The sequence below is a fragment of the Mytilus edulis genome, chromosome 5, assembly GCF_963676685.1.
Source record: "Mytilus edulis chromosome 5, xbMytEdul2.2, whole genome shotgun sequence".
Taxonomy (NCBI): domain Eukaryota; kingdom Metazoa; phylum Mollusca; class Bivalvia; order Mytilida; family Mytilidae; genus Mytilus; species Mytilus edulis.
Window position 1 is genome coordinate 37,315,985 of NC_092348.1, and position 21,823 is coordinate 37,337,807.

General features: G+C 32.9%; 1 protein-coding gene across 1 annotated transcript in view; it reads left to right on the forward strand.

Moving 5' to 3' along the window:
• The first annotated feature begins 1,299 nt into the window (after nucleotides 1-1,299).
• The window catches only part of LOC139525072 (roundabout homolog 2-like), a 34,861-nt gene continuing 14,337 nt past the window's right edge, over nucleotides 1,300-21,823 (forward strand). The window contains exons 1-5 of the mRNA XM_071320251.1: nucleotides 1,300-1,327; nucleotides 3,389-3,673; nucleotides 10,291-10,611; nucleotides 14,121-14,423; nucleotides 15,477-15,785. Coding sequence (XP_071176352.1) covers nucleotides 1,300-1,327; nucleotides 3,389-3,673; nucleotides 10,291-10,611; nucleotides 14,121-14,423; nucleotides 15,477-15,785 — 1,246 coding nt within the window. The remainder of the gene's footprint in view (nucleotides 1,328-3,388; nucleotides 3,674-10,290; nucleotides 10,612-14,120; nucleotides 14,424-15,476; nucleotides 15,786-21,823) is intronic.

Consider the following 21,823-nt stretch of genomic DNA (forward strand, 5'->3'; position numbering starts at 1 on the left):
GTTGTTTGGTTACTGCCCCTGAATTGGTATCTTGAATATTATTATAGATAGAGATAAACTGTAAACAGCAATAATGTTCAGCAAAGTTTGATTTACAAATAAGTCAACATGACCAAAATAGTCAATTGACTCCTTAAGGAGTTATTGCCGTTTATAGTTAATTTTTAGCATTTTTCATAAATTTTTGTAAATTTTTAGAAAATATTTTCCACTGTAATTACTGGGCCAAGTTCATTATAGATAAAGATAATTGTAGCAACAAGAATGTTCAGTAAAGTAAGATCTACAAACACATCACCATCACCAAAACACAATTATATCATGAATTTATCTGTGTCCATTGTTTAATATGCACATAGACCAAGGTGAGCGACACAGGCTCTTGAGAGCCTCTAGTTTTAGACATGCTAGACTACATAGCAGAAGTCACTAGACAACTAAATACTCAACATTACTGCCAATTAGGTTCATTTAACATGGCAGAACTGAAAATCCAGGTCATTGAGTATGTTAAATCATTATACGACCAAGGCATAATCGACAATATATGATCATTCAAATTTTTAACAAATGGTAAAAAATTAAGAGATGCACGTTAAGGGAGAATTTATATTCTCCCAAAAATTCACCGTCTTGAAACTGAGACGTTTAAACAAATAAAACATGATGGATTTAATGAATTAAATATAATTCCACCTGGCAGACCAATTACATCACAGGGTGGTTCTGTAACTGAACTTATAGGTCATTACGTTGACTATTTTCTTATACCAATAGTTCACAATCAGTCTACATATAAAAGATACTACATCGTTCATTAATATCATTGAGAAATTAAAACCTATGGCAAATAGTCTGCTGGTTTCGTATGATATAACACAGATGTTTACTAATCTACACCTCAAGAAGCGTTATTGAGTGCGGTTGAACGAGCCTATGACAGTTTTGACAAATCAAACTTCAAAGTCAGTGATCCGCCAGTCAATGTATTAATATATTTGTTGAGAATCATTTTAGAAAACAATGTATTTGAATTTGATGGGAAAATTTATAAACAAATAATAGGTACGGCAATTGGTGCAGTTCATTCACCGGAAATATGTGACATACTTATGTTCGAAATAATGAATCAAATTGTTTCTGCATTTCAATATAAAGACAAACTATTCTAACATGGCAGATATAGAGACGGTGGATTCATAATATATAAAGGAATTCAGATGAAATTATAGATTTTTTCATCTAACAAATAATTATAACTCCTTAATAAAGTTCACCTTTGAAATTAAAAACGATGAAATGTCGTTCTTAGATGTTGATGTACTAAGTAATTGAAGGTGAAAGATTTACAACATATGGCATTCTTGACCTTGAAATACATTTTGAAGAAACAAATTCTTATCTGTGTCTGCACAGAAATAGCTGCCACTCACAGCATGTAATCAGAGGATTTATTAAAGGTGAATCAATACGGCAAATTAGAAACACAAGTGACCATAACAAATTAATAAACAATCTAACTAATTTCAAAATGAAATATTTAGGTATGTGTTATGATAACTTGGAAATAGATGATAGTATTATTGGTACTTTATCAATTGACCGTACTGATTTATTACAACAAAAGAAAACAAAAGAAAAACAAACTATTCCGTTAGTTTTAATAACTAAATATAAGCCATATACTTCAACATCAAATTGACAGTTGGACCCCTGATAATGGCAGATCTGTCATAATAACTAGATCTATTGAAGAAGAATTAAAATATAAATATATAAATATACATATGAATAATTTTCATATTTGATTATATTCAAATAATGCATCTTATAACGACCACCCCAAGCTTAACTGCCGAAACACTAAAATGGTGTCGGGTTCTATCATGCAATATGGGATGCGTGGTTGCATGGGTGTTTTATTATGACAGAATGTAATAATTTCAATTAATCCCAAACTTAAGTAGTCATTAAATAAAAATAGGTACGTTCTACTTAGTTTTGGACAAGAAAATGCAATACGATCATTTTAAGGTCAATTTCGTCTACCCCGCAAAATCTTGTTAGGCACTTTAGTGTGTGTAGTATGCGTAGTTTGTGAAAATTGATTTGGTGAGTTTAATTATAATAGTGATACCCGTCATATTACTCATTGGCAGCACAAAATGACAATACAACTTAAATTTGATGCGATGATGTCATCCAGACAAGCACTTACACAAATTTTAAGATATTATTTTCTGTCACAATCGTAAGGTATGTTTTCTTAACCTAACCTTTTTGTTAACATCTAGATGTGAGTCAATATATGAGGCACACTTTTTAATCATTTCGATGAGATAGATGTGTTCAATATAGTCAAACGAACGATTGATTGATTGATTGTTGGTTGCTTAACGTCCAATGGCAAATATTTCATGCATATTCAGGACGAGAACATATTCACAATAAATACAATAGGTAGGTTGATACAATAGAGGCCATCTGTGATGATAGTCGGGGAAATTTGGACTGTCACTGGAAAATGAGGGTATATTGGATAGGGACAGAAATTTTGCCTTGCAACATACCACCTACGGACCCCTCAAAGAGTTGTTGCAAGTTTTCTTTATGTGTAAAGAGCGTGGCACTCTCTTTACACGCGGCATCGGATTTTACGTCCCCCTTCTGACCGGACGTGACTGCGAACTTGATACATCCCGCACAGCCAAACGGACGCCCCACTACGGCATGCGTTTTACTGCCGGTCGGTAGAAGACCAAGTGACCATATTTCTATACCCCAGTCATCATTGGGGTTGTCAAACGAACGAACTATGTGGTAAATTTAGATAGCACAACGAGAGTAAAAACATATTGATACTTGAAATATAAGCTCCTGTATGAATTCTGCCTCATATGAATAACAGTTTGGTCTGATTCGAATGAATGTCAATTGTTTGATGAACAATGTACAAATAAAAACGTAACAGATATGTTGTCAATAAACAAAATCAAGTATCTTGATGATGTCATAGTATTCTACTGAGATAAAACATTTTGAATATCCCGGAACCGTCGACTATGATTGCGGCACGTCGTTGCTAATGACAGCGAACACTCACCACTAAACAGAAGGAACAAGTCAACCAATCAAAATAAGCGTTACTAATTGCCCTACATTTCTTTTTATATATTGATATCAGAGTTTTTCTTCATTGGCATATATAACTAAATGTCCGATGAAACTTGATATTACTTGTCAACACAAATAAGGAATGAATTGATATAATTTTAATAATGATATTAACGACTGTCTGAGACCCTCATAGGTAGTCAAGGTCGTAAAACATCCCCTGATATACTCTAATAACCACTTTATTATTTGAACTATTACTACTTATTTGTAGAACATGTTGTTATATCCGCTAATGTCACCCAGTATTATCCAATTCTGCTGACAACGGTTACACTTCACTGCAATGTTAAACAAGGTACTGCATCCACAATCAGATGGTTGAAAGACGGTAGTGCTATTGCATGGAATAGCAGAATTTCCGGTGGCACTATTACCACCGAATCTCTGACTATTACCAACGTACAAACTGTGGATGGTGGTAACTACGTCTGCCAGGCCACTGATGCTTTATATAATACGATTGTAAATACAGATACTATAATTGTTTCCCCTGTTGGTAAGTACAATTAAATTAACTAGAACACACCCGTGATATCGCGGGTCTGTGACTGAATAAAAATATATAACTATGCGCAAGCCTTATTTTAGTATTAGTATTGTCATCTGATAAAGTCATGCCGATTATAAGATACACAGTTTTCTCTGCTTTCAAATCTTTCTGTTTGAACCCGTCGCACTGGAACTTATCAATTATTGGTAATATTAATTATTTGGAAAACAAAAGGTCCTGGAATGGAGTATTTTTTAATCAACTGCATTGTCCTATATTAGTTATAAATAAAGTTGAATTCTTTGATTCGCTGTTTTACGTCATGCCCGCTAACAAATTGAAAACTGTACCTTATTTTTAGTCCAGATTTTTAGTATTCGTATTGTTATCTTAGAAAGTCTTACTGATTAAAATACTACAATAGGTAACAATTTGACAATTTAGTAGTGTCAACCCTGTGATTATGACCCGTGTATATAGCATATTAATCCTGAATACACCGTTTGTTGGTGCGCCTGTCAGATGCCGAACGTACAGATAAGGTCATAGGTAACAGGTGAATATACTATTGGTATCGGTATCGGACTCGACCCGGAACTTCTTAATTATTTGCAATATTAATTACGTGGAAAACAAAAAGGCCTGGGGTGGTGTAATTTTTAATCTACACCTTTGTACTATATTAGTTATATATAAAGTTGAATTCTTTGATTCGTCGTTTTTACGTGATGACGGCTGACAAATAGGACCTCGTAATTTTAGTATTATAGATTGGTAAATCAATCTGAAAATATTAGTCGTGAGACATCAGAAAATTTTCTAGCATCATTGTTCTGATTTTATTTAAAGCTCTGACCCCAATTTGCAATCCGCAATATAAATTATAGAGTCAGTATTGTCATTTTAAGAATTTTGAAACAACACTATACAAAAGGTCTGATCTTCATATTACAAGGGGAAAACATACATACTGCACGTTCTATCCCAACAACGTTATTTTCAAGAGTTATCTTTTTTTATGTCCTGCATCGAATTTTTGTTTTAAAGTGAAATAGACTTAATCTTAGATGCATGATTTTTTTTGATAAGTTGTAAGTGGCTTTGAACTAGCTGTCAGTAACTGCGAGTACTCTTAGATCTGTACTTATTATCTTTTTGTTGTTGGGATATGAAAGTACCCGCCCACGTTCGCTCTGTGTAGTATTTCTATTTGTATCCGTCTGATGAGTAAAGCCTTTATTTAACTGATTTTTATAGTTCGTTCTTCTAATTTTATAATGTTACTCCATTGTTCAAGATTAGGGGAAGTGTTGGGATCCAACTAGTATGTTTACCTCCGTCGGAAAATTCTATTTGTTTGTAATAAAATTGAGAATGGAAATGGGGAATGTGTCAAAGAGACAACAACCCGACCAAATAAAAAACAACAGCAGAGGGTCACCAACAGGTCTTAAATGTAGCGAGAAATTCCCGCACCCGGAGGCGTCCTTCAGCTGGCCCCTAAACAAATATATACTAGTCCAGTGATAATGAACGCCATACTAATTTCCAAATTGTACACAAGATTCTAAAATTAAAATAATACAAGACTAACAAAGGCCAGAGGCTCCTGACTTGGGACAGGCGCAAAAATGCGGCGGGGTTAAACATGTTTGTGAGATCGCAACCCTCCCCCTATACCTCTAACCAATGTAGTAAAGTAAACGCATAACAATACGCACATTAAAATTCAGTTCAAGAGAAATCCGAGTCTGATGTCAGAAGATGTAACCAAAGAAAATAAACAAAATGACAATAATACATAAATAACAACAGACTACTAGCAGTTAACTGACATGCCAGCTCCAGACTTCAATTAAACAGACTGAAAGATTATGATTTCATCATATGAACATCAGGCACAATCCTTCCCGTTAGGGGTTTAGTATCATACCATCATAACATATATGAGAAGAACATAACCCGTGTCATGCCAACAACTGTTTTTAGAATAAATGTGTTTAGTTCCGATGCAAAGACCTTATCAGTGACTCAATAGTGTGCCTGTACCAGGTCAGGAGCCTGTAATTCAGTGTTTGTTGATGTGTTACATGTTTGTTTTTCGTTCAGTTTTTGTACATAAATCAGGACGTTAGTTTTTTCTCGTTTGAATTGTTTTAAATTTGTCATTTCGGAGCCTTCTATAGCTGACTATGTGGTATGGGCTTTGCTCATTGATTAAGGCCGTACGGTAACCTATAGTTTATAATTTCTATGTCATTAGTTTTGGTCTCTTTTGGACAGTTGTCTAATTGGAAATTATACCAAATCTTGTTTTTTTTTTTAGACAATCGATAGAAGTGTCATATTTACCTACCCGGTCATTTAATTGCCTCCTGGTGGTGCATTTCTGGTAAAGCAAATGCGTCTGCTCTACAGATATTAATTCAAATATACAAACACTTAAGCCTCGTTATATACCGCTATATCATGTTTTATTCCAAATACCATTAAGACCAGTACAGACTTTTTAGTACTTGACAAGTATCTGTCTTAAGAGTAAAAAAGTAGAAAAAAATACTGTTTGAGGTCAATGAACATAACTGGGCTATGTCACAGATTTTGGTTACAGTTTAACTATTACTAAAAATCGAAAAAAAGGTGAACTTATAAATAAAAAGCTCATAAGATCGGCGAAAACGTTCTTTAATATGTCTTTATATCATCAAATCAAAAATACATATAATTTTGTTTCTCAAAAATCACATTGTACAAAGGACTTTTATGATATATTTGTGAGTGACTTGGTCATGTTTAAAAAGGCGTTTAATCCTTATAATTCTTTAGAATTTGAGATAAGGAATGTAAGTTTTCACACTCGCAACCTCTATCACACATGATAGGATGTAAGACTCATTGAATGGACCTTGCGCATGAAAATATTTCTTGGTTAACGCAAAAACATGTACTCCATAAAATTTGCTTTCTGATTAAATATAAACTGCAAAAACTGTTATTATCATTGCAAAAAATGTTTTGTATATTATTTCATTTAAGGATGTTCGCTACTCTGTTAAAAAATAACAAGCTTTTTAAAAGACTGTTATGAATTGATAGTATATAAAAAAAGAAACTAAAAAAGAGTAGAAAAAAATGGAGGGTCCGAGTGCTCGTTTTCGAGATATAAGCCATTGAAAATTTGGCGGCAAAAAATTCTCTCTAGATTTATCCTATATTTAACATTGGGACCTTATCTGTTTCAAAAACTATGAAAAAATAACAAGAATTTTATAAAATTATAAAATATGGCTTTTTAAACTTTATGAAAATAAATGTAGGGGTTAGTGGGCAAAATATTTTAATGACATACGATTCCGAAAATCTGGCAAAAAATCAAAAAATGGTTTTTTACTTATCCTTAACGATAATGCAAAGTGAAAATAACGTCGATCCGTACTGTTTTATTATCGCCGCCATCTTGTTTACATTGGTTACGGAAAGAAGTTCGATCAACGTCGTCTATCGAAAAATAACCAACTTCAATAACAACTACCGAAGGTCCTCTCAGCCAATCAAATCAACGTATTTCCTAAAATGCAAATCATAAAAGAATTATATAACAGTAACATTGATTTTTGAGAAAAATATTCTATGTTTTCGGTGAATTAACCCATCTGTAACTTAGTTGGAGGTGAAAAAAGTCAACAATCGAAATTTTACGGCTTATTTGCGATAACTTTATGCTTACTTCGACGTTTTGCGGTATTTTGTTTTCTCCTTAAGAACACCACCCTTTCTCAGCATAATTTGTGTGAGTATGTCAATATTTAACACCATTAAGATGAAAATTTATGTATAAACAGCATATGATTTTGAAAGAAAAAAATTCATGTACTATAAATTGGAAATTTAATGATTTCAAAACAAAATGGTGAACAACTTTCGTCGATTTTAAAGGCTTTCTTTACAAATGTTCACCTATTTCGAGAGAATCTAATCGATATTATTCCAAAAATAAAAAGAGATAATAGAATTATTTTATCGATTTTCAGTTAAAGTTTAACGAGGTATAGTTGTATGTAATTTTTTTCCCAAAATAAATGAAAAAGCTCATTTACTTGTACTTAAGGAGGTTCGCTACTCAGTTTCAAAATAACAAGCTTTTCATAACACTAGTATATATTGATAGGGGATAAATAAAGGAACAAAAAAAGCAAAAAAATATAAAGGTCAATGTGCTTGATTTCGAGATATTAGCCATTGAAAATTTGGTGGGCAAATGTTCTCTCTTGATTTTTCATAGATTTATCATTGACTAGTTTAAGTTCTCAAAAACTATTTAAAAATAACAAGGATTTTATAAAACTTTAACAGATGGCTTATAATTATACAAGTAAAAGATTTATAAACAGAAAAATGGGGGTCAATTGGGCAAAAATTGTTAAGGCATTCAAATGGATAAAACCAGAGGATTCCGCAAATATGACAAAAATCCCAAAACATGACAAGCGAACATCCTTAAGACCAGCTTTCATTACTCATTATGTGAATACTTAGTACATAAAAAACACATAAAACGACAAAAAACAGTACCGGTCAATAGAACACTACATATAAAATGATTGAGCAACACGAATCCCACAGGAAAGGGCGTGGATGTTCGCATATGCAAAGAACGGGTACTCAGATTATGCCCCACTTGTGAAAGTCCTTATGTTGCATAAGGTGCTGTCCCTATCGAAGAAAAAGGCTTTGTAGTTAATATGATTAAAAAGACACTGATGATCTGAAACACAGGAAATCCATAATAGCTCAATGCCGTCCGTAAATCTTTCGAAGGGATTATTTGTACTTTATCACCAGGAAACCTAGATAGTTTCTTTTTTTCCAAAGCAACACTCTCTCAAGCATATCATGACACAATATACACATTCTAGTGTAGTTCTAAACCGCCCTTCATTGTCAATTTTTCTATACATTAACAAGGATTTCAACCGATTACATTGAGTGTGTAGGAAGATGTAATACTGTAAGTGGTAGACTAGTCCGACAGACATATTGGTTATTTGTTGGACTGGTCTACACTTAAAGAAGGGTAGTTTACCTAACCTAATAACGACTTCATAGTTGAGCTAGCAAGCATGCTAACCAAAGATATTCCTTTTCCCTACACACATGTGGAGAGGCGTCTCATTGGCAATCATACTGCATCTTCTTGTTTAATATATGATAAAGACAATGTTATGGATGGGATAGAAAAAAAAGTCACAAAATGTCGAATTATTAAGTTGAAAGATATCATTGATATACCAAAACGTTAATTTTAAGGATAATTATAACTATATGTTTTCTCCGTAGAAAGCTAGTGATAGAGTATTTCTCAAGTGAACTAATATGCAGGTCGGTAAAAACAAGAGCACACTGCTTTAGGGTTTGTAGACAAAAATGAGGTCTACATTTCAGGTCAATATAAAAGTTTTACTTTTGCTTGTTATTGCTATTTCTCAGAAACGATAACACTGTGTATCATCGCCACTGGAAATTGGGTACTAACGAAGTGGAGAGAAATAGAAAAAAAGTAAACAAGTTAAGAATTCATTGAATTTAAAGCTTTTCCATTCGTTTGATGATGATGTCGCTTAAGAAAAGATTTTCTGATATATAATTCTTTAAATTATTAGGCCGATAAGTACAAAATTAAGACAAGATTTTGTGTTATACTTTTAAACTTGCCACTTAGTACCTGAAAAATTCGAGGTCGATCGTTCTCTGTCAAGATTTGGAAAGATTTGGCAAGATATTGAACTGTTTTTCATTATTTTTCCAGACACGTTTTTAGATTATTATAGTGTGGCATCATATTTACTGACATTTGTTGTCAAAAAGATGTTTTTTAAGAATATTTACCATAAAAAATAAAGTCTACACTTAGGGTACGGCAACTTGCTCGTGTTGACAAATTTACTTTATGGCAACTTTTGTTCAACTGTATGGCAACTTGCTAATTTTAAAATATTTATTTGCCGTCCTTTCAAAGAGAATAAAGTATTAAGTTCAAATATTTAATTATGCATTTGATAAAAATACTATTCGCTTGACAGCATTTAAGATGTATACACAATATAAGGCTTGAACACAGTCCTATTACATCTTTTACATATCAGATGTATACAATTTGAATACGATTGACCAGATTCAGATTAATCGTTGATGGCCATTGTCTGTCATAAAAGGATATTTTTTATTCCAATCTCAATCATCATAGTGAACATTTGCAAAAGCAGAATAAACAACCAGTGTACATTTTAGAGTGATCTTATGCAGGACTGATATAATTGTTTTACTCAATTAAATTTATTATTTTGGTGTCATTATGAAAACAAGGATGGCCGTTTTAGTTGAACATAGGGTAATTAATTTTCTTTGTGTATCAGATTTTGTCTTTGATATACATATGATAAATGAAAGAGAGTAATACAAATAATTTTAAATTGAAAATCCACAAATTAATTAAACTGATTCTTAGAAAGTCTGATATAAATAATTATTATGCAACACTTCCTATCAGTTTGAACTAGAACAGTTATTATATCTCAATGCTATACTATACGCTTCAATGTGAACTTCTTAACATTTCATTGTAGCGGGAGAACCTGTAACAAATATTCCTCTGTCATCATATACTCAGATTATTGGAAAACCAATTATTCTGGGTTGTACAGTTAGCTCACCACACAGTCCCTTACAGGAAGTTCAGTGGACCTTCAACAATAAAGAAGGCGAAGTGACAGACCCTATTGCTGTTTCAACTTTCAATGGAAAGTATTCAGGCTCAAGAAATACTAGTCCATCTTTGATCATCAACAATGTGACTATAATGGACGAAGGAATATACAGCTGCAAGGCCAGAAATATATTCGGAACAAGCAAAAATAACCCAACAACAACACTTAACGTAACAGGAAGTAGGATTTTCATATTATTAATACTATACTGATCAAACAAATAAAAATTTATATAGGTGTGCGCAGCTTAACAATTAACACGAACTTATAAATTAATACGGACTGCAGTTTTCGCCATGTAACTCGGACACTTTTAAAAGTCCACGTCGTCACTGTGAAATCTGACAAGTTATTCCACTGATCTAATACTCTAATAGAACAAAAGTATTTAGATTATATGTGTCGTCTTACTCTCTTCCTAAAATAGTTTTCAAGAGTGGCCTCTAGTTGTATTAGATGGTACTAAAGTAAATAGTTTCATCAAGTTAATATCATCCATACCGTATAACGTTTTGTAGACTTTTATACGTCACTCGTTCTATTTGAGCAGTAAAATGCGTTGACCGTATATTTCTATGTCATATACAGTCACTGACCTGATATCACTTTTCCTCATGAATATTTAATAGAAATTGTCGAAATTATATTTAATTATTCATACGACCTCTTCAACCTGTTCTTGTTTCCAATGTAAACAACGATGCGTTTAACGACTCAAACTTGTTTCTTTTACAAGTTTTGGGAAAACATATTTCACTTATTAATATTTTTTGTTTGCAACCTATAAATCATTATGTTTTATGTTTATTGTCGATATTTTAGTCTGTTGTTTGCAGTTTTCAACAGATAATGATGTACATTTCATCGTGTTGTATATTTCTCCGCCTGTGTGATATGAGGCCTTTTTAAAGGGGGATTTTCCCAATATTTAAATCAAATAAATAACATTAACACACTAAACAACAATTGAAAATGTTTTTTTTAGATTGCAGTATAAAGACAATAATAGTGCATTGACTTGACATATCAACGATATAAGGATTCGGCCCGAAACGGGGAAAATGCTCGGCACAGCCTCGTATTTCCCCGTTTCTAAGCCTCATCCTTATATCGTTGATATGTCAAGTCAATGCATTATTATTGTCTATGAATCATGACGTTTAATTTACGAATATCTTTTTAAAGGTCCGAAGACCTAACACGTGTAGCATATAAAACTGTGGACGAACAATTCACTCTGTGTGCTTTTTTCACCTAGATAAAGCAATACAATTTTCGGAATCATCTTACATGGTATAACGATGTTTTGGGTCATTTTCAGGATAAATATATTAGACACAGATCGACGTCCGGCCTCTTATTGACGTCCGTACCTCAAAGTCCAAATCTGACGTTACATTCACAAATCGACGTCCAATTTAAATTTTTTATATTATGTATTGACAAAACGACGTCTAATTGATAACTGAACTTGCACATGTTTTGTAAGGTTCAACATTATGGCAAGTGAATTTTCAAACATTTATACTTTCCATAAAGACTTTTTTCGACCCGAAATACGTTACATGTATATTAATATTTATCTTGATAAAAGTTAGTCAAAATAATCTACATTGTAGTATTTCATTCCTTTTAATATCAATAAATGACATGCGTGTATGTGTAAGTGAACGAAAAGCAACCAAACGACATAAAGAGGGCATTGGCCAGTCTTCAACAAGACACAAAATAAAGAAGTACAACCAATTGTTTTGTGAGTATCATATTTTAAACTCTGTTTACATCTGGAGTGAAACACATAGTTATGCAAGAAATTGGCATTATGTTTCATATTGTTCTGTTACACCACTGTTCCATGTTTTACGGACGCCATCACGAGTTGGTTGACCGTTATGGAATAACTGTTTCACAAATGATATCGGATATGTTCATTACGTCGCAAATACAATCCCCTTCCCTTTCATGAATGTGACCTACCGAATAAGACTATTTACCGGATTTGTTATCACATAAGCAACACGACGGGTTCCACATGTGGAGCAGGATTTGCTTACCCTTCCGGAGCACCTGAGATCACCCCTAGTTTTTGGTGGGGTTCGTGTTGTTTATTCTTTAGTTTTCTATGTTGTGTCATGTGTATAATTGTTTGTCTGTTTGTCTTTTTTCATTTTTAGCCATGGCGTTGTCAGTTTATTTTTGATTTATGAGTTTAGGGTATCTTTCGTCCCTCTCTTACATATTTTGAACATGACAAGTTCAATGAAGTAATTTCTATAATATTTATTTTTGACCATGATTTGCATTTTTTACAAATGCAGACTTATGAGCTCTATACATCCAAAACTATTGGCTTACACATTTCCTGTCAGTTCGTTTCTTAGGAATAAACTTATCAATATCTATCGAAATTATAGAAGAGAAACATTTCAACATTTAATCAATGCCTTTATTATTTTTTACAAAATCCCAGTCAATGTTGTTAAAACTTTCATAAAAAAGCTCAAAGTTACCTCTAACATTTGAAAGACGATCGTCCTTAGTTTTCTCATTATTCAAATAACAACAAAAAGTCTAAAATTAGAAGCAATGGTCACTTTTCCGCACTGGTGAATTAATGTGTATCGAGTATTGTCTATCATATTTCCTTAATTGGTAAAAAAAACCAGGTTAACATGGTCAACTTATGAGGGTAAATTAAAAAAAGCGCGTCTGAAGCATGAAATTAATATCTTTTGTTTTCATTTTTTCACAGCACTGTCTAGAATGATACCTTTGCTGATAAACTATCAGTCCTCGAGGGTATCATCAGCTCAGTAGTTAAAACTTCAGCAGTAACATGATTTAAAATGATCTTTTCTTAAATTGTCCGTAAATAGATTTCGAATGTTTTGGAAAAAAAGAGTTTTCAACTCCTTTCGGAGGGGTTGGCCTCAGATGGAATTGGCGATTTTTTTTAACCTTTTTGGATATGTAGCTCTTTGATTGTTTGAGTTCTTATTGTCTTTGAAATATTCTGTTTAAGTGTACCTGATGAAGGAAAATCCAGAAAAGCGCTACAGACGTTTTCATTAATAACGTGTTAATTTCATTTTTTTCATGACTAGCCAACTGAAAGGGGGTTAAAATTACAACAGAATTAATAAAAAAATGTAATCTTTTTCTTATAGTTTTCTTGTATAGATTGAGTATTTAAGAAATCTATGGGTAAACTATTTTTAATGTATCTGTTCCAAGTTAGAATCCTTTTAAAAAAGTTTAGGTATTGTCGATGGTACATTTCTATATGATTATAATTATCCGAAAAAACCGATCGAATAAAAAAAATGTCATGCTGTGTCAATGAAGATGGTTGGTATATCAAAATATTAGATGTATTTCAAACTTTATACTAGAGTCAGTTTTGAATTGGGTTTGTATTGCTCGATCAGTCATTAGTTTTCTATAAAGTGTTTAACTTATCGTCGTTATTTTTTTGGTTTGTTTATGTTTATTTTTATTCGAAATTCAAATTTCAATAAGCAGCTTCTCTATATGTATACACTGCTGTTATTCAATATATGAGAATGCACACGAGATAGATAGTCTTTGTTGACCCGTTGTGTCTTGTGTGTTTTAATATATATGTTTTTATTGTAGTGTAAACAAAACGGTACATCAGAATAGTCCTTATCTTTTACATTGTTTTAAAGGTTTTCCTGTAATCGAGATTTCTCCTACTATCTATATAGCAGCATATGGAAATCAAGTGGTAATTTATTGTAATATCTCCTCTGCTAGCCCTGCAGTGAGTGAAGTATACTGGCAGAGAAGTACTGATAATCAAGTACTAAAGATTTACAATGGAGATGTAGGGTACCAAGGTAGTAGTCCTACAATTCCGTCATTAACGATTAATTTTGCTGCAACAGCTAATGCGGGAACATACATTTGTGTTGCTAGAAATGAAGTAGGAACAAGCAACAGTAACACTGCAACTCTAACAATTATTGGAGGTTAGTAATTATAGTATCTTCAAAGAATATCTCTACATGCTTAATCAGGATTTGGTTTCCTAAATTTTAAATATCGATCAAGTAGAATGGGGCGCTCATATTCGCCGGGGACACAATTTCCTCGTTTGATGATTTTGAGGTGTAAAAACTTATAAGGATAAGTAAAACGGAAGAAATATGCCGGTAAATTATAAGATTATAACAAATTTGAATATTTTTTAAAACTTAGACAAAATTTCGGCAGTTACCGCAAAGGACCGAAAAACAGACGATTTTCAACCAATTTCCTGAATAAAAAAATGATTTCAAAGAAGTATTTATTAGTAATTCTTTGACTGCTTGCCTTAAATTTCAGTTCCTTACACCTTTGAAATGGCTGCTATTCATCTATAATGAAATTATAAATATTGTTTAAAGCTGCAGGTAATTGGTTTTAAATAGTTGTGTAAAAACGGCGAATATGTGTCCCCCATTGACAAAACATTCGGAAATTTCAAATAGCCTTTAATCGAACTTTTCAGATGATTTTTTTGCAAAGAAACACATTTTCAAGCTAAGAATATTTTGTTTTTGATGTTATCTTCATATAGAAATATCAGTATACATCAAAACATAAATACCTGAACATAAACTGCAGAAAACATGGAAAGTTATGGCGAAAATGAGCACCCCACTGTCTTTCGAAATTCCTCAGCATGATTATATTTATAACATAGAGTGTCAAGCTACGTTTCACATGACTCAGTTTTGAGAGAAATCAACCCTTTCATCATATATATCAGATATTTATGTGTGATCTTCTTAAAGGAGAATCAAATCGAAAATTGTTTGGACTTATTCATAAATAGTTTAATACGTTTGTAACACAAAAATCAGAACCAGAGCTCTTAAGATCATTCGACTTAACTTATTTAAATTCGTTTGAAGTAGTTACATATAACATTATAAATATAACTAGTATGAGACAGTACGTTGAACATATTTTGAATGATGGATAACATTTTTTTTTAAAGGATAAGGGGTTAATTCATATATCGTAGATTTCTTTTAAAGGACTTTTATCTGTTCATGTTACTCCTCGGACTTCTAACGTTGCCAAAGAGAAAAGTAAGAACATTTCCTGTAATGTGACTGGAACACCAGCATTAACATGCATTACCTGGCTGTTTAAACTAGCTGAAAGCACTCAACAATTAATACTAAATACAACAAATCGCAATAAATATACAGTTGGATCAGCACAAGAACATTATTTGACTGTACTCAACTTTCAACCTGGTGATTCTGGTACTTATATATGCAGAGCAACAAATGCTGCTGGGTCATCATCTAGTAACCCTGGTTCAACTTTGAGTTACATAAGTAAGTATATTGATATCATGAATATGGCCGTACTTAAAGGCTGTGACTTGTATTTCAAATACACACAATCTATTCTCAATGTTCTTGTAGATGTTGTCTTGATTTCTCTAACTGTCAATAAAACAATCATGTACAGATATACTATTGACAAAATTAAAATGTATGAAATAAATCAAGTATATATAAACAAGAAGATATGGTATGAATTCCAATAAGACAACACTCCATCCAAGTCACGTTGTGTAAAAAATTAACAATTGTAGGTCAAAGAGAACGGTCTTCATTACGGAGTCGTTGTTCTTACTGAACAGCAATTTAAAAAGAGCCAAAAATGACTCATGTCAAATAATTCAAACAGGAAAACCAAAAGTCTAATCTCTATGAAATAAAACGAAAAACACAACATCAGGACTAAGTCAAAATGGCGCAAAAAAACCCAACGTAGACAGGTAAGTTTAAAAAAAAATTGTTGTTAGGATTACGGAAGTAGTCATATATTTACAAATCAATAAATTTGGTGTTTAGAGTACGAGTACGAAAGTATTGTTTTCGTCGTACTAAATACAATCATAGACGGTACATATAATATACCGAGACCAGATATTACACAAAAAAAATAAACATTGAATAACAGAAATCCATTACAAAATGTGTCAACAGGTCAATTGAACACGAAAGTAAGATTAGAGAGTACTTGGACTTGCCAAAATAAAAGTATTGACAGGCAGTAGGATCCTTATGTATCATGTTATATAGAGATCAAGATATCTCTAAATAGAAAAAAGGTACATTATGTTAGTATCTTTAGTGAACTGTTGACTATGGAACTCCACAGCTGCCTTATGATAGCATTTGATCTATGGTATGTTGAAATGGTCTCATGGTATGATGAAATGGTATTATAGTGTATTCAAATAGTCTACTAGTATATAGATGACACCTCGTGATATAAGAATTTTTAGCTAGATATTAGAATATGTCTTTATAAGATAGTGATATGACATAATAGTATGCCAAAATTGTTTCATATTATATCGAGATGATTGTATTGTCTACAAATGGATCGTTATAATATACTGTAGTGACGAAATAGTCAAGATATCTTTATAGTATGAAATGTTATCTTCATAACAAAGTGAAATCACAGAACAGTATGAAAAGGTAGCTCTGTAACACAATTATGTTTCATATCATTAATTATTATTATAATTACTGGAGTATTAATTAGGAAATTCATTAAAAAGGAATTAATTACAGCATAACCGAACATTCAATGAAATGTACTCTTTGGACACTAAATAACGATCTGTTCAAATATTATAGACATATACCCTGCAGCCAATAATTGACCATGTCTACTGTGAAATAACATGCATCCTTCAGGGGTTAATTGCATAGTTTGACAATTAACCATAGACTAGAATTATTTAACATCCAGACTTCTACGTAACCGGCCAATTAGCTATGGGCCAATGTTTATGGACAACTGGACTATATAAGATCCAGCTTTGGACTTGGAAGAAGGACAGATTGGTACAAGAAATTGGTACCGGAGATTCCGCGAAGGTCTCCCCCCTCGTGGGTAGACTGGAACATATGCACTCAATATCCAAACGTACTCCATCAGGATTGAAACTATACGATCACGTGCCCGTGTGAGATATTGAACATTCGAACAATTCAACTCTAAAGACAGTTTGTGAACATTTGAACATTTGAACTTTAGAATCTTTCTTGACTTTGTAATTACGTAATAAAATATATTTATTCATTAATGACTTCGTCACAGCTCCATGTTATACCAAAGTGTCTTTATAGTATATAAATTGATCTTAGTGATATAGCAAATTGACAAGAGCATTATAGCCAAATATCGTTATAGTATAGAACATTTGCTTCATGACATATCTGACATATCTCTAACCTCATAGGTATGGGTATGCTTATCATAAGGCAGCTATAGCGTTCCATAGTGGACCATTTAGCGAAAACAATTTATCAAGGTAACGGTACGTATGGTTGAATATGCCAACCAAATGTAACCAAGACTTGTCTTTACAGAGTTTGGCCTTAATCTGTGATTCAAAGCAATACTGAAACAAATTTGCTATTAAACGCGCGCACATAGTTCCCACAGAAATATTTACTATCTGTCGATAACTTTTATCAATGACATATATGTTGTCCAGGGTTGAGTTCAATATCGTATCGGCTACGTAGCTGCTATCAATATATATATGTACCAACTAGTATATAGTTATACGTGCAATAGTCAAAATCTACATAGCACTATGTAGCCGCTACGATATTGAACTCAACCCTGCAGGACAACATTTAAAATTTCAATCGTATCGTCACATTTCACCCGAGGTTATCACGAGCCAAGTAGTCATCACTTCGGTGTTGACATGAACACCAATTAAATTGTAATTTTTATTGATTAACTGTTTACAAACATTTGAATGTTTCGAAGAACTTAGGATTTTCTGATCCTAGGCATAGATTACAATAGCTGTATTTGGCACCAACTTTCTTTGAGCTTTGGGTCCTCAATGCTCTTCAACTTTGTATTATTTGTCTTTATAAAAAATTTGATCTGAGCGTCACTGATGAGTCGTATAACGGCGTCACAGATCAGCGTATAGAACCGACGTACGCCGGGCGTGGTAAAAAACAATGTACGCTGCCAATATGCTAGTAATGTTGGTCGCATTCAACTTGTTAAAATTACATCTGGATAGTGTGCACGCGAGCTTTACACGTGTTTATGTCGTACTAAAAGTGTATATAATACTAGCGTCACATGTCAGCGTTTAGCACCGTCGTAGGCCGGGCGTGGTAAAAAACATGAACGCTTCTAATACGCTAGTTATTTTGGACGCATTCAACTTTCATTCATATCTGTATCGTGTGCACAACGAGCTTTAAGAGTTTTTAGGGCGTACTAGAAGCGTAAACGTAGTCTAATGTCTAACGTAGTTGAAATGCACGCTTCGAAGGAAAAAATTCCCTTGGACGTATTTGAGACGCGTCTCGGTCGTATCTGGGACGATTATCCGTGCTTTCGGTGTGTTTTTGGGACGTGTAATTGTGTGGTGTTTATTACAAACACGCTCTGCATACGTCAAGGTAAAAGTCGAACGATATTGAGGCGTATACAACGTGTTCTAAACATGTCTCAAACTTATCTGTAGCGTTTTCAAAGCGTTTGTATCGTATATAGTACGTAGCGAGCAGGCATACGATTGACAAACGCTAGAGCTAGATGACATTTTGTTTGCTGTTTGAAATTTGCCTCGAATTATAACGTTTAACAAGCGTATATTGTTGTCTCAAACTAATCTTGTAACGTATGTTTACGTGCGTGTAGCGAACAAATATACAATTTACAAACGTAATGAATTTTTTTATAGCGTTCACCAAGCTAAAACCTTTGCATTTCGACGTACTTCAAACGTGTGCAACGCTCGTCTAAAGTTTATTCAGCGTTTTTCTCGCGTGCACCTAATGTATACGGACTTAGTAAATTTTCTTTGTACGTCTGGTGCACATCGGTCTACACACCAATGTGCAATGCCAACATTATGTAGACAAAACAGGCGTCTTGCGTAAAAAGTTTTAATCTCTGTACCTTCAATTACTATTCAGCATGGCATTCTTAACTTTTTTTGTTACAGAAATATCGTTACACGAGTTACAGCATATTATAATATTCCAAATAGGTTTTTCTAAACACCGTTGAATTAAATATAAAAACTTGTTTGTGATGAGATTGTGTGCAAGTGTAGTGTAGAGAATATAATATGTTCGTATTTTGTAAGCTGTTTTACTTGTTTATTTTATATTTGGTATGTTATTGTAGAATGTTAAAGGGATAAACCGTGAGTTAAGGTTTTGTACATTAAACGAATGTTCTTTTATCTGCAGTTTACATGTTGTAATATTATATCATTCATTTAATATGTATTTCTCAGTGCTGAGTGTTTTTTCGTTTGTTTGTACTGTATTCCTGTCAAGTAGTGTTGTCATTTTAACTGTATTTTTCAACATTGCCATATCAGCGGGAGATTTGGCTAACGAGAAAAGCAGATTCAATCCATAACTTTAAAAAAAATGTCCTGTACCAGTTCCGGAATATGGTTGTTGTTATTATACAGTCCGTTTCTATCTATGTTGGCGTTTATTAATTTTTATTGCTGTTCAGTGTTTCTGTCGTTCCGTTGTTTTCCTCTTATAGTTGATGTGTTTCCCTCGGTTTTAGTTTATTACCCGTTTTTTTCTCTCTCAATGGATTATGTATTTGAACAGTGGTATACTGATGCTTTCTTTTTTCCTTACATATAATTTGCTGTTAGAAAATGCCTGCATATTATGCATATAGTAGTGACCATGAGAGAAAGGATGCTACCGTAACTAAATATCCGCTTCATATCCAGACCATTTCCTTGATTTTAGGAAAACCTTTCAGAACTTTTAAGTATAACCAAAATGAAAAGTTATGATATCAAATTTCCATTTTTCAACATACCATTTCTTATAGCACTTTGGTACGGAGAATGGTTTGAACGACTTTTGAACGCACAAAACTTCGCTAAAGAAAATATAAGTACAAACCCGTTACACTGAATGACCGACCAATAATGTACTTGCCATTTTTTGTATGTCCAAATATTAAAGTACTTTCGTATCCTTCAAATGACCATAGCGAACGTAAAAGTGCAAGAAAACACTAACTTCTGCTTATGCACTAAAGCGTTAAAAACAACAACAAGAATTAACACTTTTGGACGAGATAGAAGAAGGAGTATCTAAAACATCACTACAGGAATTTCACTGAGCCATTGGAAATAATCTACAGAGGATAAAGATGGAAAACATCGTAGAGATCCATGATGACTCACCTAGAACTATATGGAATATTGATATTATCGAGGACCTTGTGCGCAGTGGAGATGGTGTGGGGAGATGGGCAATATATTGAACACAATTGGGACTTACAAATAGATCGATCGTCAAACTGTACCAGCTAGAGATAAATTCTAATGAAAATGATGAATCTCAAATTCTTAAAAGGTGCGTTCGTTAATTAAACCGTAACTTTTACTGTATATAATTTTAAACGGAACCTGATTTAAGAAATAATCCAAAATAATCCATGGATCCCATTGATTTGTTGATATATTTGAACATGGCCTATGCCGAGATATTCGTATTTCATCCTGAGCATTAGCATAGAAGAAGCGAGGGTGGGTATGCCGTGTGTGTGGCTGTTCTATTTACCCGCTGTTAGACAAAGCTAACACAATTGTAATATATTAATAGCTTGCATGCATTATTTCTTGAATAACCCACTTGAAAAACATGCTTAATTCTTTTTACACTCAACCAACAGTTGGAAAGCAGGTCACATTCTACCCCAAGTTTATCAGCAACAATAGAGGTCACGTGACCTTGAAAATTTAGTAAAACTACGGATGAGACTGACCTCATTTTAACTCACTTAAATACCACTGTCGTGATAAAAATTTATTGGTCCATGTCACCTCTACATGTAGAATTGGAAACCTAGCTATATTAATATAAACTAGCTCTGGCTGATGGAATTTACTTTGTAATGTTTTTTAATGATATATATTATAGGAACATTCCTAGTGGATTTTAAAAAAATACCTCTAACAAAGGTTAATGCAATAAAACACATTTTATACAATTGAAAAAATCTTTCTGAAATAAAAGTAATAAATAAAACTGATCATTCAAATGTTATATTCTATAAAGTGGACCAAGAGTCACGATTAGTTTCCTTGAAATGAAAAAGCCTTTAAACCCAAGCCTATGTTTCTTAGTTGAACAGTATAGTACTGCTTAGAAAATATCTTACAGAAAAAGGATAAGTTTAACCAAAAATATCGGTTAATTCTGTAAGAATTAATTCTTAAAATCATTTTTAGTGAAATTGACATAATTTGGCACTTCAAAATTATCATTATTGTAAAAATTAACTTTTAGATTATCCTTGTAACTGATTATCAAAACAA